Source organism: Lithobates pipiens, unplaced genomic scaffold (genome assembly GCF_037356315.1).
Source record: "Lithobates pipiens isolate NorthernLeopardFrog02 unplaced genomic scaffold, aLitPip1_a1.2 Scaffold_27, whole genome shotgun sequence".
Lineage (NCBI taxonomy): Eukaryota > Metazoa > Chordata > Amphibia > Anura > Ranidae > Lithobates > Lithobates pipiens.
In genome coordinates this window covers 148,711,588-148,728,240 of record NW_027507788.1, presented here as the reverse complement: position 1 = coordinate 148,728,240, position 16,653 = coordinate 148,711,588, and the positions used below count along the sequence as shown (strand labels likewise).

General features: G+C 45.5%; 1 protein-coding gene across 4 annotated transcripts in view; it reads right to left on the bottom strand.

The window, feature by feature from the left end:
* PRKCZ (protein kinase C zeta) overlaps nt 1-16,653 on the bottom strand; it is a 614,201-nt gene that overhangs the window by 139,091 nt on the left and 458,457 nt on the right. For all 4 annotated transcript variants that reach the window (XM_077457658.1, XM_077457659.1, XM_077457662.1 and 1 more), the window contains one exon: nt 2,024-2,110. In XM_077457658.1, the coding sequence (XP_077313784.1) occupies nt 2,024-2,110 (87 nt within the window). The remainder of the gene's footprint in view (nt 1-2,023; nt 2,111-16,653) is intronic.

Here is a 16,653-nt window from a genome sequence, read left to right as displayed (position 1 = left end):
GCCACCGGAGGCGTTGCCGCAGACAAGGTCCATACAGTTCGTGCCAGTCCTGAGCTACCGACCCCAACCTGAGGGTAAAATTCCGAAAACCAACATGAAGTGTAATAGTGAACAGGTTCATTTGGCATAGGATCTACCTTAGAACATACTCAGAAGCCATGCAGAGATTTGAATAATTTTATTCATGTATATGAACTTTTTTTATATTGATATGGACTTCATTTGCCATTGATATTTCTATTCAATATATTTGATTTAACATCTGTGCACTTTATGGGCTCTCTCTGTTAGTGGTTCCGTCAATATTAATATGTGACGGTTCAGACTCATTTGTCTTTCAGAAATCGTATTTTCTGTTGAGATTAAGTTTCATACAATATATAAATGGTTTGTTTCCGTTCTTTTGTTTATATATTCTAGGGTGGATGTGAATCTGTGTGCCATATCATCTCTCATATATTACACATCTCAGTGTTGTATTGGTTTCATTGATTTAAGGCCCTTGTGCTTAGTCACTGTACATTTGTTTTGTGTGGATTTTCTCGCTACTTGGGAGTCGCATTTCATTAAATTTTCAACTTGGGAGTCGCATTTCACCATAAATACTTAATTTTATTATAATAATTTTATATATATATACAGTATATTTAATTTATTCCTTATATTTGTGATCTTTTTGATTTAGGCACACCTATACTATTGATATTAAAGCGGGAGTCCGCCGGGACTCCGCGTTTTTTTTTTTTTTAAGTCAGCAGCTACAAATACTGCAGCTGCTGACTTTTAAAATGGTGACACTTACCTGTCCAGCGCGCCCGCGATGTCGGCACCCGAAGCCGATCTCTAGATCGACACTCGGGTGCTGCCGCCGCCATCTTGGGTATGGGAATCAGGAAATGGAGCCTTTCGGCTTCATTTCCCGGTTCCCTACTGCGCATGCGCGAGCCGCGTGGCGCAATCCGGACGGTCCCCGCTGCCTCTGAGAACTGTGGGTTTCCCAGCAGGCAGCGGGGCACTTGCGCAAAGGGGCGGGCAGTTGCGGAAAGGGGTGTAATCTACGCCCCTTTCCGCAGACAGCTATCCCGGAAGTGGGTGCAGTTACCTGGATTATCCAGGTAACTGCACCCCCCTCCCCCCTGAAAGGTGCCAATTGTGGCGCCGGGGGGGGGGGGATTCCGATGAGCGGAGGTCCATTTTAGGGTGAACCTCCGCTTTAATATAGTTCACATATGGATTTTTTTCACACATTATTTTGATTGTTATATCACTGTTTTGAGTACTTTTTGCATCCACTTTTATTTCTGAGATGTCTTTCTGAACACCACTAGCACTACACTTTTTTCCATTTTGTCATACAATTAGTCTGATTGCTGTGCTGGCCACTTACACGTTACAGTTGGTGTGGTATTATCACTATATTGTAAATATTATATAAACATATTTAGTAGCCCTTTCTTACAAACAATACAAAAATATGCAAGTCCCCTCATGTTTTGTTTTCCTATAAATGGGTGGTGCTCATTCTAACTGAAATGACTATTGTGTCGAAAATACACACACCCTGAGCTGCAGGCATGTACTGGGCATCGGGGCCACAGGGAGTTTCCCGGTGGGCCGATGGCTCAGTGGGCCGGTCAGGTGCAGTCCTGGAGCCGCTCCTCTCTGACAGTGAGTGTTTGTGATTTCACTCCTGTTCGGTGTAGCAGCTGCCGCCACTTGCTGGAGAGAGCATTAGGCATTCTGCTCCCTCCAGCCCACAGGGGGAGATAGACAGCTGGCAAACGTTCCATCCTCTCTCCCCTTATCACTTGTCACTTATCACATGACTGGAGAGAGGAACGAGAAGCTGCCTTCAAAACGGAGTACACGTGGGAGGGGGAGGAGACTCAAACTCAAAACATTCAAGACACTCAAAATTAAAGTGGGCCGGTCATGATGAAGTCCAGGGCCAAATTTTTGTCCCAGTCCAGCCCTGCTGAGCTGTCACGACACCCCACTCGCATGCCACAAGAGGCAGTCTTACCTGGCGTGTTCTTCAGGAAGTTTTCTTTGTCTTTGCATATGAAACATGAGGTCGCCTCCATTGACATATTCTATAACCAAAAATAACCTAAACACAAAAAAATTTAAAAAATCGTAAGGTGTGTTGCTAACCAAGAGTACAAAAGCAAATACAAGCACTTGAGTCTAGTTAAGGCAGCGTGCACATAACGTTACATCACAGGGTGGAACAAAAAGGACATAAACTGTGCTGGTCCCAGACTGGCTGAGCACTGTAAGCTTCACTTTGGCTTAACCTCAGTTGTGCACTTCTATTTACAAATTTGATGAGGCGAGTGACTAGGAAGAAAACTAGTTTTAATTAGAAGATGATTACTTGTCAGCTTTTTACTACTGTCTGAAGCTTGTTAGAGAGCCTCTTCTTCACTTACGGTGATAATGGTTTGACCAAACAGAAAGTAAGGCAAAATCTGGAACAAGGACACAAACAGAAATAAAAATTAGATGGGAGTTTCAGGATTCCTCTACAATAAGATTTTTATTTCTGTCTGTATTGTCAGTAAAACTCTGATGAGTTATCTGTTCCTTTCCTTCTCTCTAAAAAGATCTGTCTGGACCCACAGTTTGATACTGTACATGCTTTAACTACTTTTATTAATCTTTAAAGAGGAGCTGCACAAAAAAAATAAATATTAAAAGCCAGCAGCTACTAATATTGCAGCTGCTGACTTTTAATAATATCACACTTACCTGTCCCAGGTTCCAGCGATGTCGGCGGCAGATGACGAGCGATCGCTCGTCTCGCTGCAGCCACCGCCGCCATCCTCTGTCAGGGAATCGGGAAGTGAAGCAAGAGGGCTTCACTGCCCGGTTCCCTACTGCGCATGCGCGAGTCGCGCTGCGCTGGTTCCCCGCTGTGTCTCTGGGAACTGTGTGTTTCCCAGAACACAACGGGGGGGCGGAGCCATGCAGCGGTGGGCGGAGCCATGCGGCGGTCTGGCCGGAAGTGGGTGCAGTTACCTGGATTATCCAGGTAACTGCACCCCCCTCCCCCCCGAAAGGTGCCGATTGTGGCACCGGAGGGGGGGAGGGATAATACTAGCGGAACTTCCCCTTTAGGGTGAAGAACCGCTTTAACCGCTTGCTGCCCCCGCCCACCGTCAAATGACGGCAGGGCGGTGCAGCTCTCATTCTGGGATGACGTCATATGGCGGCATCCCAGAACAGCGGCTCTTTAACCATATGATCGGCTGTGTCCAATCACAGCTGGTCACATGTAAACAAGGAGATGCCGGTAATCGGCTCTCCTCGCCGAGGAGAGCCAATCAGTGGCATCTCCTCACAGGGGGACATCTAGGGATGTAATCAGGGCACTGATCATCAGTGTCCCGATTACAATAAATAAATAAATACAGTGTCACAAAACAGTGCTCACCAATGCCAGCATACAGTGCCCACAAGTGGCAGCAATCAGTGCCCACCACTGCCCACAAGTGCTACCAATCAGTGCCCATTAGCGATGCCAGTCAGTGCTAGCAATCAGTGCCGCCTATCAGTGCTGCCCATCACTGCTGTTGATCAATGCCCCTCAGTGTCGCCCATCTGTACCCCCTATCCTTGCCCAGTGCCACCTATCCGTGCCCACCAGTGCCACCTATCCATGCCCATAAGTGTGGCATATTAGTGCCACCTCATCAGTGCCAATATGTGCCATCTCATCAATGCCCACCAGCAGTTCAGCCCATCAGTGCCGCCTCATCAGTGCAAATCAGTGAAGGCGAAAAATTACTTGGTTACAAAATTTACCGACAGCAAATTTTTTGTATAAAAATTAAAAACCCAGCAGTGATTAAATATCACCAAAAGAAAGCTCTATTTGTGTGAAGAAAAGAAAAAAAAATTGTTTGGGCACAGTGTTGCATGACCGCACAATTGACATTCAAAGTGTGACAGCGCTGAAAGCTGAAAAATGGCTCGGGCAGGAAGGGGGTGCAAGTGCCTGGTAGGCAAGTGGTTAAAGCTTAAATACAATAAGGCACAGCACAATCATTAAGCTTCTCAATTACAAATATTAAAGTCCACAGGGAAAAGAAAGGCTTCATTGCTGTAATGATAAACAGTATGAGCATGATTTGTAATTAGTGTATACAGTGAGGGAAAAAATGTATTTGATCCCCTGCTGATTTTGTACGTTTGCCCGCTAATAAAGAAATGATCAGTTTATAATTTTAATTATAGGTTTATTTTAACAGTGACAGAACAACAAAAAATATCCAGAAAAACTCATTTCATAAAAGTTATACATTGATTTGCATTTTAATGAGTGAAATAAGTATTTGATCCCCTACAATCAGTAAGATTTCTGGCTCCCAGGTGTCTTCTATACAGGTAATGAGCTGAGATTAGGAGCACTCTCTTAAAGGGAGTGCTCATAATCTCAGCTTGTTACCTGTATGAAAGACATCTGTCCACAGAAGCAATCAGAGTCCAATCTCTCCACCATGGTTCAAATAAATATCCATTAAAATTATAGACTGATCATTTCTTTGTCAGTGGGCAAACGTACAAAATCAGCAGGGGATCCATTACTCCCCCCCCTCACTGTATAATGTAAAATCACATATAACAATTTAGATCTTAGATCTAAGATATTCTACAGCAGCTTCTTTATTTTTTTGGTAGGAGATTCGCGCAAAGCATATATTGTGTTTAGATAATACATAAAGCCAATACATGTATTTTTATACATTTTTTACAGGTATTAACACCAATTTAAGCAGCACTTTACATCCATTCACATCAGTATCTGCCCTTAAAGTGGTGTTCTGGGAAAAAAATAAAATAAATTAAAAGCCAGCAGCTACACATCCTGCAGCTGCTGGATTTTAATAAATGGACACTTACCTGTCCTGCAGTCCCTCAAGGTGATGTTTCCATCAGATGTTGGGTACTGCCACTGCCATTGCCTTTCGGCTTCACGCCAGGAACCCTACTGCACATGCTCAAGGCCCCCCTCCTCTCTCCTATTAGCCTAGCAGCTGAGGGAGGAGGAGCAAGGAGCCACGCGGTGACGTCAAGGCCACGGTCGTACTCCCGAAATTGGGAAATATCCTGTCCCCCCTCCCCCTCAAAAGGTGCCAATTGTGACACGGGGGGGGGGGGGGGGATGCGATGAGCGGAAGTTCCACTTTAGGGTGGAACTCCGCTTTAAGGAGATTACAATCTAAAGTCCCTACTGCACATATATACAACCCTAATTCAAATCCTAATGCAAATCCCATAAACCCATATTTTATTCACAATGGAAAATATATCAAATATTTAAAGTGAGAAATGCACCATTTTAGGGGACAAAAAAATGAAATCGATGTCAACAACACCTCTCAAAAAAGGTGGGACAGGGCCATGTGTATCACAGTGTAGCAGCCACGCTTCTTTTAACAACATTCTGTAAACACATGGAGACTAGTTGCTGGAGTATTGGGAGAGGACTGTTGTCCCATTCTTGCCCTATATATGTTAACTGCTCAACAGTCATGGGGCTTCTTTGTTTCAAGATGTGCCAAATAATTTCAGTTGGTCAAAGGGCTGGACTGCAGGCAGGCCAGTTAAGCACCAAGACTATCCTATTATGAAGCCATACTGTTGTTATAGATGCAGTATGCGGTTTAGCATTGTCCTGCTGATATATGTAAGGCCTAACCTGATATGGGTTTATGAGATTTGCAAATCATTACATTCCGTTTTATGTATATTCTACTCCTCGCCCCATCCATTTTGGAATTGGTATTGTACATACAAATACTAAGGTCAGTTTAGACAACAGCCAATTAACATACCTGCCTTTGGCATGTGGGAGGAAACCAGAGCACAAAGAAAACCTACACAAGCAGATTGAACAGATAATGTCCAGACTATGAGTCAAATCAGGGACCCTTGTGCTGCCAGTGCTCACTACTAAGCCACGTTGTTATAACTTTGTGATGTTTGATCTAATAATTTTGTTGTTTATTCCTTGTAGTGTTCTGTAATGGCCTGCCTGTGGGGTGGCACTACATACTCCCATTGGGTTTGATGGGCACTGGTGTATTGGACGTTGCTGGGTTCAGCGCTCGTCATCCTTCCCCCTAGGGTGGGGGCATGCAGTTTCCCGAGAGGTTGGATGACAATGGGGAGGTATTTTGGCCTCCTGATCCTGCCTTTCCTGTTGCCTATATAGCTGCAGAATGGGGATTTCCGCCCCATCCCCTAGCAGCATCTGTTTGGGTACTACACATGTGCAGTTCGGTAGAATGTATCTGGAAATGTCAGATAGAAGCTGCATATAATAGGAGAGGATTTCTTCCCTTCTTCTAAAGCAGTAGTTCTCAACTCCTGTCCCCAGGACCCACTAACAGGACAGATTTTCAGTATTACCTTGGGGAGATGCAGACTAGAATACTGCAATCACTGAGCATAAAATGATATCGCCTGTGATGTATTTCAGTCATCTTGCAAACCTGGGCTGTTAGTGGGTCCCGAGGACAAGAGTTGAGAACCACTGTCCTACAGGGACCTTAAGGCCTGATTCACACCTATGCATTTTTTGTGCTTTTTGTATTTTGCAGATTTGCACTACAGTCCATTTAACATGGTTTCCTATGGAACACGTTCTGTAGTGCAAATCTGCAAAATGCAAAAAACACAAAAAATACATACGTGTGAATCAGGTCTAACTGGGTAGTTTATCCATGTTTTCCTGGGACCACAATGTATTGGTACGTTTGCTTTCTCCTCTATCCCATACCTTTAAGTGAATTTTGGGACTTGCTTATTTCTTCATGGTTTATTCCTTGTTGCATTAGTCTCTATGTTTTTTTTTTACTCAGATATTGGAGGCTACTTTGCGAAGGCTTGCTCCTCTTCCCTTAGTCACAATACTATTGAGTGGGAATGATCGGTTATCACATGGCCAATACACTAAAAATTACTCAGTTTTGGAGTAAAGCTATGCATCTTTTGAAAGCAACACTACATCAGCTTGAAGTTGTCCTGATTTTTTTTTGAGTAGATTGGTATTCTATTTATCAACATTACTGCTTTTGTGGTATTGATGTTTATCATTACTAATATGGATGAGCTCAGGCGTGTTCGCAACTCCATGTGACCGCACCCGCTAGAAAGTTGACACTACACAGCGCTAATAACAGGCAGCAAGACATTACCCGATCTGTGCAGCCGCGGATCAGGAAATGTCTCACTGCCTGTGATTAGCGGTGTGGAGTGTCAGCTTGATGGCGGGAGTGTGGCGTTGCAAACACGCCTAAGCTCATCTTAAATTATTAACAGGGAGTTTATTACTTACCTTGATGTACACGGTCCGCTAGATTGATATGATTCTGGGACCTATTCTATGATATGGATTGATCCCTAGTATGTTCGTTTCCATGCCTGCCCCAGGAGAGAGCAACTCCCAGGCCAGGTGTCTTCCTATCTTGTGGTATGACTTTCCAGATATGGGCAAGTCCTTGGGTTCTCCCTGAGCTCAGGCCACCACATTACCTTTGATTACATGTGTATTATATGTATGTTATTAAATTGTCTGTTTTAATTTAGAAAGACTGGATGCTTCTCCTCGCCTCCTGCAAAAGCAGTCACTACCATAAAACATGTAGAGGATTTTGATGCTGCTGAAGTTATGTTTCCCAGCATATTACTTACATCTGATTTCTGATAGTTTGACCACAATTGGATTGTGTAATAGATTATGCAAGTTTTTGTCAGTTGTCTGAAAAATTCTGCTCATAACATCTGAGAAAATGCCATTCTGGGTCTGCAGCATACAGGCCACAGTTTTAAGTCTGAAGGTATTCAGAATGAACAGCATTACTTTCTGGGCCCACGGCAATTTTTTAACAAATACATTTTATGTCGCTACCACTGATCTCTGGTGCACTGATGGCCCCCTACAGGTGCTGTGTAGCTCTTTAGAACTTCCCATTTTGCTACACGCGGCTCAAACATTGATTCCCCATCTTATTTTATTTTGCACCCATGATGCACTAAGAATCCACTGAACACAATTGCAAGGCTGTGCAGACTCCTGGGGGGAAAAATAATATATGCATTTTTTTTCCCCTGCAAAGATATGTACATTTATTATTTTTATCTCATAGGTGGAATTGGCCTTAAAATATAGGCACCTAGAGCTGTGCCAGAGCTATGCACCTGTTTCAGTCTTTGCACTGACATTTTATTCTGGATGGACCCTTCCAGTGGTGCACTACCTAAAGGTGCCTTTCATTGACACTACGGGTTCAAACAGATGCACTAACCTTTCTTAAACTTTTAAATACAGAGTAACCCTTGAAAACTTTCAGGTCTCAGCTAATAATGACCATATCTACAGTGCTGTGAAAAAATAGGATTTTTTGTACTCACCGTAAAATCCTTTTCTCTGAAGTTCATTGACAACACAGCTCCCTTGACCGTAGGGTTATCACGCCACCTTCAGGAGAGGACTAGGCAGAACATGTAACACATGTAAAAACAGCAGAACTGCATAGTTCCGCCCAGGGGATGGTCCCTCTGGCTATAACCCCTCAGTCTGCTTCCTGCAGCTCAGTACGTCAACAAGTAGTACAATGTAAAATAGGAGGGGTGAGTGTTGTGTCAGTCAATGAATTTCAGAGAAAAGGATTTTACGGTGAGTACAAAAAATCCTACTTTCGCTTTCATCATTGACGGACACAGCTCCTTTGAATCTTGACCATAGGGACGTCTCCAAGCAGTGTCAAAACAAGGGGTGGAAACAACCAAACATAACTTCACCCACAACCAGAGGCACACCTCAATGGAGGAGTTGCCATCCGAATCGGCCGCACCCGAATTTGCAGACAAAGTATGCATCAAAAATGCGTTTACAACAAAATTGTAAACTTTCTTCAAAAAAATAAAAATGTGTAATTTGCAACTTTTACACAGCCGCCTGCAAAACTTTGCGGCGAAAGCAAGCATCCAAAGATGCGCTTACATCAATTTTGTAGAATTTTGTGAAACTGTGAATGGATGACAAAGTCACCGCCTTACACACCTGGGAAACAGACGCTTGATGTCGGAAAGCCCAGGAGGTCCCAATTGCCCTGGTGGAATGGGCCATGTCAGGAAAGGGGGGCACCTGCCCCTTCAAGGCGTAAGCCTGGATCACAATCTCTTTGATCCTCCAGGAAATGGTGGTCAACGAGACCGCCAGACCTTTTCTCGGACCAGTCACCGAAACAAACAGTCGGAATTCTGGAAGGGAGCCGTAGCAGACAGCTATACCCTCAGAGTCCGGACCACATCCAGGGAATGTAAGGCAACTTCTTTTGGATTTGTCGGCTTAGAACAAAGGGATGGTAATACAATGTCCTCATTGAGATGGAATGCTGAAACCACCTTTGGAAGAAAAAAGGGTTGCAGACGTAGCACCACCTTATCCCTGTGGATCACCAGATAGGGCGACTTGCAAGACAAGGCCGCCAACTCAGAAACCCTCCTGGCAGATGTAATAGCCACTAAAAAAAGAGAACTTTTTTTGGAAAGCATCAACAAGGGAATCTCCCTGATGTTCTCAAAAGGCGGTTTCTGAAGTGCTGATAGCACCAGGTTCAGATCCCACGGAGGTATGGGTGGTCGAATCGGAAGGACTACATGCCGAACCCCTTGTAAAAAGGTGCTTACCAATGAGTGAAACCGCCCATGATGGTGCTTAAGGCAAATTTCTGCTCCACTCCTCGCAGTAAAAACAGCAGGATTCTGGAAAATGAATAAGTGTGCAGATGCTACTCCATCTCCTCACACATGAAGATGTAGGCCTTCCACATACGATGCTAAATCTTCCAAGAAGAAGATTCCCCTGCCCTCAGCACAGTGGAAATTACAGAGTCTGACAGACCTTGGTCCTTTAGTACCTGGTTTTCAACAGCCACGTCGTTAAAACCAGCGACGGTAAAGCAGGATGGAGTATCAGACCTTGCGATAGGAGGTCTTCTCGCATCGGCAGCCGCCAAGGAGAATCTGCCACCAGGCGTACTAGGTCAGAATACCAGGGACGCCAAGGCCAATCTGGGGGATCAGTATTACTGGAATCCCCTTGGCCTCCACGCTGCGTAGCAGACGTGGCAACAGTTTGAGTAGGGGAAAGGAATAAATAAGCCGATACTGCCCCCACTGAGCCACCAACGCGTCTGACGCGTCCACCCAGGGGTTTTCAATGCTCTGGATGTAAATGGCCGGCATGTGTCGCTCTGCCCACTGGAGGATTTGAGCGACCTCCCGTGCTGCAGCTGACCACCTTGTTCCTCCTTGTTGATTGACATCCTGATCGGATCCAGTAAGACAACGCCACTGTAGCCTCATCGACCACGTGGCGAGGCATAGCCCGATCGCCCAAAGTTTGAGCACATTGATCGGCAGCTGGAATTCTTCCTGCAACCAAAGGCCTTGGGCCGACTGCACTCCCAGCACTCCCTCCCCCAACCGGTCAGACTGGTGTCCGTTGTGATCAGCGTCCAATGGAGAGGAAGGAACAATCTCCCAGACCAAAGGGTCGGAGACCTCAGCCACCAGAGAAGAGAATCCCTGACTGACTCAACCGAATCGGACGATCCAGGGATAATGAAGACTTGTCCCATGTTGACAGGACCTCCTTCTGCAAGACTCAAGTGTGAAATTGGGCGTACGGTACCGCCTTGAAGGAGGCTAGCATGAGGCCAAAAACTCGCATGCAGAAGCGCAGCAAAGACCACCTTCAACAACTTCACCGCGGCTCGTAGAATCTGCAGCTTGTCTGAAGGGAGAAAAACTCTTGCTTCCACGGAGTAAGCCCAGGTACTCCAGGCATTGAGTCGGCACGAGCACCGACTTTTTTAGGTTTAGCACCCAAACTCCTGTAGTTTGCATGGCGACGCCACATCCTCCCTTAACCACTTTCAGACCGGACCAATTTGCTGGTCAAAGACCAGACCACTTTTTGCGATTCGGCACTGCGTCGCTTTAACTGACAATTGCGCGGTCGTGCGACGTGGCTCCCAAACAAAATTAACGTCCTTTTTTTCCCACAAATAGAGCTTTCTTTTGGTGGTATTTGATCACCCCTGCGGTTTTTATTTTTTGCGCTATAAACAAAAATAGAGCGATAATTTTGAAAAAAATGCATTATTTTTTACTTTTTGTAATAATAAATATCCCCCAAAAATATATAAAAAAACATTTTTTTCCCTCAGTTTAGGCCGATACGTATTCTTCTACATATTTTTGGTAAAAAAATCGCAATAAGCGATTATTGATTGGTTTGCGCAAAAGTTATAGCGTTTACAAAATAGTGATAGTTTTATAGCATTTTTATTAATAATTTTTTATTATTTTTTTTTTACTAGTAATGGCGGCGATCTGCGATTTTTATTGTGACTGCGACATTGTGGGGGACCCATCGGACATTTTTGACACATTTTTGGGACCATTGTCATTTATACAGTAATCACTGCTATATAAATGCAGTGATTCCTGTGTAAATGACACTGGCAGTGAAAGGGTTAACCAGTGGGTGGCAGTGTAGGGGTTAAGTGTTCCTAGGGGTGGGGCTTTCATTTAGTGTACACTGATCTCTGATCCAATCACATGGAGCAGAGATCAGCGTCACTAGTTGCTAGGCAGAATGGAAAAATGTTGTTTATACAGCATTTCCTCCATTCGGCCGCTCCGTGAGACGATCGCGGGGATGCCCGCGGCGATCGAGTCCGCGGGTCCCGCGACCGGACTCACGGGGGTCCCGACCAGCGCAGGAGCGCGCCGCCGGCGGCGCGCTCCCGATGGCACGGCGGCAACGAATATTGGACGTACATGTACGCCAATATGCCTGCCCGTGCCATTCTGTCGACGTACATCGTCGTGCGCTGGTCGGGAAGTGGTTAATTCTGAGGCGGAAGCTGCTCTCACAAGGTGGTTGTCTAGGTAACCCACAATTGCGATCCCACGTTGCCTTAACAGTGCAAGAATTGGAGCCAACACCTTGGTAAATACTTGGGGTGCTGACGCCAGGCCAAAAGGGAGAGCTACAAATTGGTAGTGCTCTTCTCCAACTGCAAATCGCAGAAACCTCTGATGCCTGAGGCATATGGGTTTATGAAAGTATGCTTCCTGGATATCCAGAGATGCCAGGAAGTCCCCTTTATTGAGTGCATAGACCATGGAGCGAACTGATTCCATTCTGACCCTTTGTACTTTCACAAAGCAGTTGAGGGCTTTCAGGTCCAGGATTGGACGAAGCACTTCCTTTTTAGGGACTACAGACTGGTGTAGAATCCCTGAAACCATTCCAGCTTCGGAACAGGCACTATCACCCTGCGTATGAACAGGTCCTTTACTGCCCCTAACAGGGCGAGCCGGGAGTAAAGGTATGCTGGAGGGAAAAAATCTGTTTGGTGGACAAGAAAGAAACCATCTTGTAGCCCAATGAAAACAGTTTGCAGACCCATTGGTTGGACAGCAGTGAGGTCCACTGAGCTGCAAACTCCCGAAGGCGACCCTTCATGCGGTAGCATTTTTGCTCGCAGGCTTGTTTGGCTTGCGAAACCAGGGACGCTTTTGTCCTTCAGCAGACGCCCTGTCGGACTGGAATCGCTTACCTGTCGTCCCGGGCGGGCGAAAAAGCTGTTTCTAATCGGAAAAGGAGGGCCCTTGCCTACAGCGTGGCTCCTTTCCCTTTCTGGACTGTGGGAGTAACGTACTCTTGCCACCTGTAACATTCTTAATAATGTGAAGCTCCAAATAGCCTCTCACCAAGGAAGGGCAAATCCGCCAGAGCTTTTTTAGATGCCTGGTCCGCAGACCAGCACTTTAGCCAAATCAGGTGCCGTAGCACCACTGCTGATACCGATGCTCTAGAGAGCAAGGGGACTGTATCCAGGGCCGCATCACAGACATACTTAAGGCCATGCACTAACTGGTCTCCTAATTCTAAGCAGACCAGGGGAGACTATTGCTGCTCCAATTCTCGGTGCGATTACTTTGCCCACTCAGTAAGTGCGACACCAAGGCCGTGGCCAGTACAGGTTGTAAAGCTGACCCCACTACTGTAAACATGGATCGAGCCACTGCCCCGGCTCTCCTGTCGGTAGGGTCCTTGAATGCAGGAGTCCCTTCTACCGGAATCGTGGTTACTTTATTTAACCTGGATACCGGGGGGGGGGGTCAAAAACTGGAAGAGCCGTCCATTTTTTAAGGAGGCTCTCCTCAAAGGGGTAACGCACCGCACTTCTTCTTGAGACTGAAAAGGTCCATTGCGGGCTTCCCCAATCCTTGTAGATGAACTTATCAAAATCAAAGTCAAATACGGAAACACCTTAGGTGCACGGGTCGGCTTACAGGATCCAAATGGGACCGACACCTCAGCAGAAGATCATGCTGCATCCTGTATCTTCAGGGTATCCCGCACAGTGGTGATAAGTGCGCCTACTAGCGCTTTTTCCTGTGCTAACCCAGACACGGAATCATCCCCACTGTCCGAACGGTTCTGGTCTGCATCCTCTGACACGTCAGAACAGGGACCGCCAGTCACCGCGGGGCCCGAGTCTATATCAGAGGTTTTCCCAGAGGATGGGATGGGGGGGGCAGGGGATGGTTTTTAGCCCCCTTACGCCCACACGCCGCCTCCACCCTGGCAACAAACATTTCCAGGACCACCGACAAAGCGTCCATAGGCAGTGCATTGTTTGCAGGTGAGCCGGTTACAATTACAGGGATGTCTGGGGAAGAAGCACCAGCTTCTGACACTATGCTGACCCACCTCGTCTGCCACACTTGGGGGCTTAGGACAAGGTACACAATCCCACCCGCCTAGCTTCTCACAGACTGAGGGGGCCCACCACAGGACTCGCCACCCTGACCGAGTGCTGCGCCATGCTGCCGCTGACCGCTGTTATGTGTCTAATCACAGGTGCCCAGAGAGAAAAACCACACTGTTCTGAGGTTAAATGACCCAGCACTGGAGGTAAAACTGCTCTGAGGCTACAAGAAAATGGCCGCCAGCCATTCTTGTATACAAAAACACCAGGAAAATGGCAGCAGGGCCTCTAGAAAAGTAACTAAGGGAAAATGGCGCCAGCACATGCTGAGGAAAAGTTTACACAGGCACTGCAGACACAGAGAAAAAGGGGCAGAAAAAACAACCCACGGACCCAAACAGCCAGCGCAGCCCCTGCCAAGGTACAGAGCCCCCCCACCCAAGGTACATACACCGCACCAGTCATGCAGCGGCCCCAGCAGGGGAAGGAGGAGAAAAAGGGATAGGGAAAGAGAAAAGGGAGAGTGAGAGATCCCCTAATCAACCTGCCAGGGAATGCCCAACTGCTCTACCCTGCCAAGACAGGGAGGCTGTACTTACCCATCTGGTCGGAATAGCTGGATGCATTCCATCACAGACCCATCGCCCGAACAGTACGGGGTGGCTGCTGGCCACAGCGCACTGTGGCACAGACAGCAGTAATGTGAAAAATTTGAAAAGTTCTGTCACATTAGCAGCCATGTAAGGTCAGCAGGTTTGCTGCTGCTTTTAAAAGTTAACATCTAAACAGTCCGTCGGATCGGAAAAATGATCCGATCCGTGACTCTGATCCAAGGAACGATCCGATCCGTGAGTTTTTTGATCCGTTGCACCCCTAATGGCAATGGTGGGGCTGCATTCATTGCAATGGTGGGGCTGCATTTATGCCACTTGTGAGGCTACAGATGGGCACGGATCCTTATTTTGCTTCACAGTTCTTTATTTAAAATGTAAGAATTTTTCCTGAAACTTTCTTAAAGTGAAGTTGCATGCTATACGCCAATATGGTATATCCAAACACACCCAAACTCATCTCTTTACCCCACACAAAGGCAAGAGAATTCTTGTTGGGCAGTGTATTAGTGTTTGGACAAACACACTTAGACTGATCTTTAATGGTTCAAAGAACGTCAGGCAAAATGGTTGGCCCTCGTGCATGTTCACTTCATCAAATCTGGCCCTCTTTGAAAAATGTTTGGATACCCCTGATCTAAAGAAACAGATGAGAAACAAAGTAATTGACATGTATCAGTCTGGAAAGGGTTACAAAGTCATTTCTAAGGCTTTGGGACAGTGAATCACGGTGAAAGTCATTATCCACAAATGGAGAAAACTTGGAACAGTGGTGAACCTTCCCAGGAGTGGTCGGCCTACCAAATTTACTCCAAGACAACTCGTCCAGGAGGTCAGAATGACATCTAAAGAACTGCAGGACTTACTTGCCTCAGTTATGGTCAGTGTTTATGATTCAACAATAAGAAAGACGGGGCAAAAATGGCTTCCATGGGGGAGTTCCCACCAAAAGCCACTGCTGACCAAAAATAATACAAAGGCTTGTCTCACATTTGCCAAAAAATATCTTTTTAGTTAATAGGTTTAGAAGGCAAATACTTTTTCACAAATACAATACATAAATAAAATAATAATAACTTTTTGTTGCACTTGGTGCTGCTGTATGAGACAAAATGATTTTCAGTAGTAATAAAACAAATAGCTATAATAATAATGGCAAGGAGGGAAACATGGATGGTTTAAATGATAGAGTTCCCTCACATTGGCGGTGAGTGGAATGTGCCCACTTACACTGGTGGTCATTGAACTAAAGGTCACCTTAAACTGATGGGCAGTGTGAGAAGGGCCTCATTACACATGTGGCCAATAGAGAAAAAGGCTCCTTACATTGGTGGTCAGTGGAAATAATGAGCCCCATACAGCTAGCTATCTACCTGTATGGAGCAGAAAGAGGCAGAAATTGCTCATTGCCAAAGGAACCCCTAGCAAATAATTGTAATTGTGATGGGTAGGCTGGGTATTGTAAACTTCACCTTGGCTGAGCCTAAGGTGTATACTTGTATTACCACAATTTGATAGGCACTGGTGGGAGGGAATACAGCTTGCCGTCAAGGTGCCCTCACACTTTAAAGAGTAATTATACTTTTAACAAAAAATACACAAACACAAATTGACATTTTTGCTGCAGGGGATGCCCAAAATCTGATTATTATCTTAGTTCAGACTTCTGGGGAAATCAGTATACCGATTACTCAAGCAGAAAATTACATTTCTGGGGGGGCGTTCTGTACACCATCTCTGTACAGAACATCTCCAAGTTGCCATATTGCATTGTACTGAAAATTACATCCCTGAAGATAGAAAAGGAAAGGTCATTTTTAATAACATTCAGTTACAATATGACTTGTATCGCAATTGCATACACTATATACTATAATTATTTGATATTTTTTCCTACAAAAGTGGAGTTACCCTTTAAATCAACTTAATATAAAAATGAATTGATACATGGAGACAATGTAGTTAAAAACCTGTCTGAGGTTCTAAACATTTATTTACGTACTGCCGGGAACTCAGGCAGACAGCCACTACTGCTGGAAAGTGCATGATCCAGGGTTGAATCGTCATTCTTGGTTTATGACTTAGTGATTTGCTGACTCAGAACTAGTATGTGGCCTATAATGCTGGGGCTATAGACCTGGACTATCTAGGAAGTAAAGGATGTTAAGCAAGGATAAGGATGACAGCCTTGCATCTGCAAAAAAGCAGTTTCTGCAACATATTTCCCCTGACAGGTT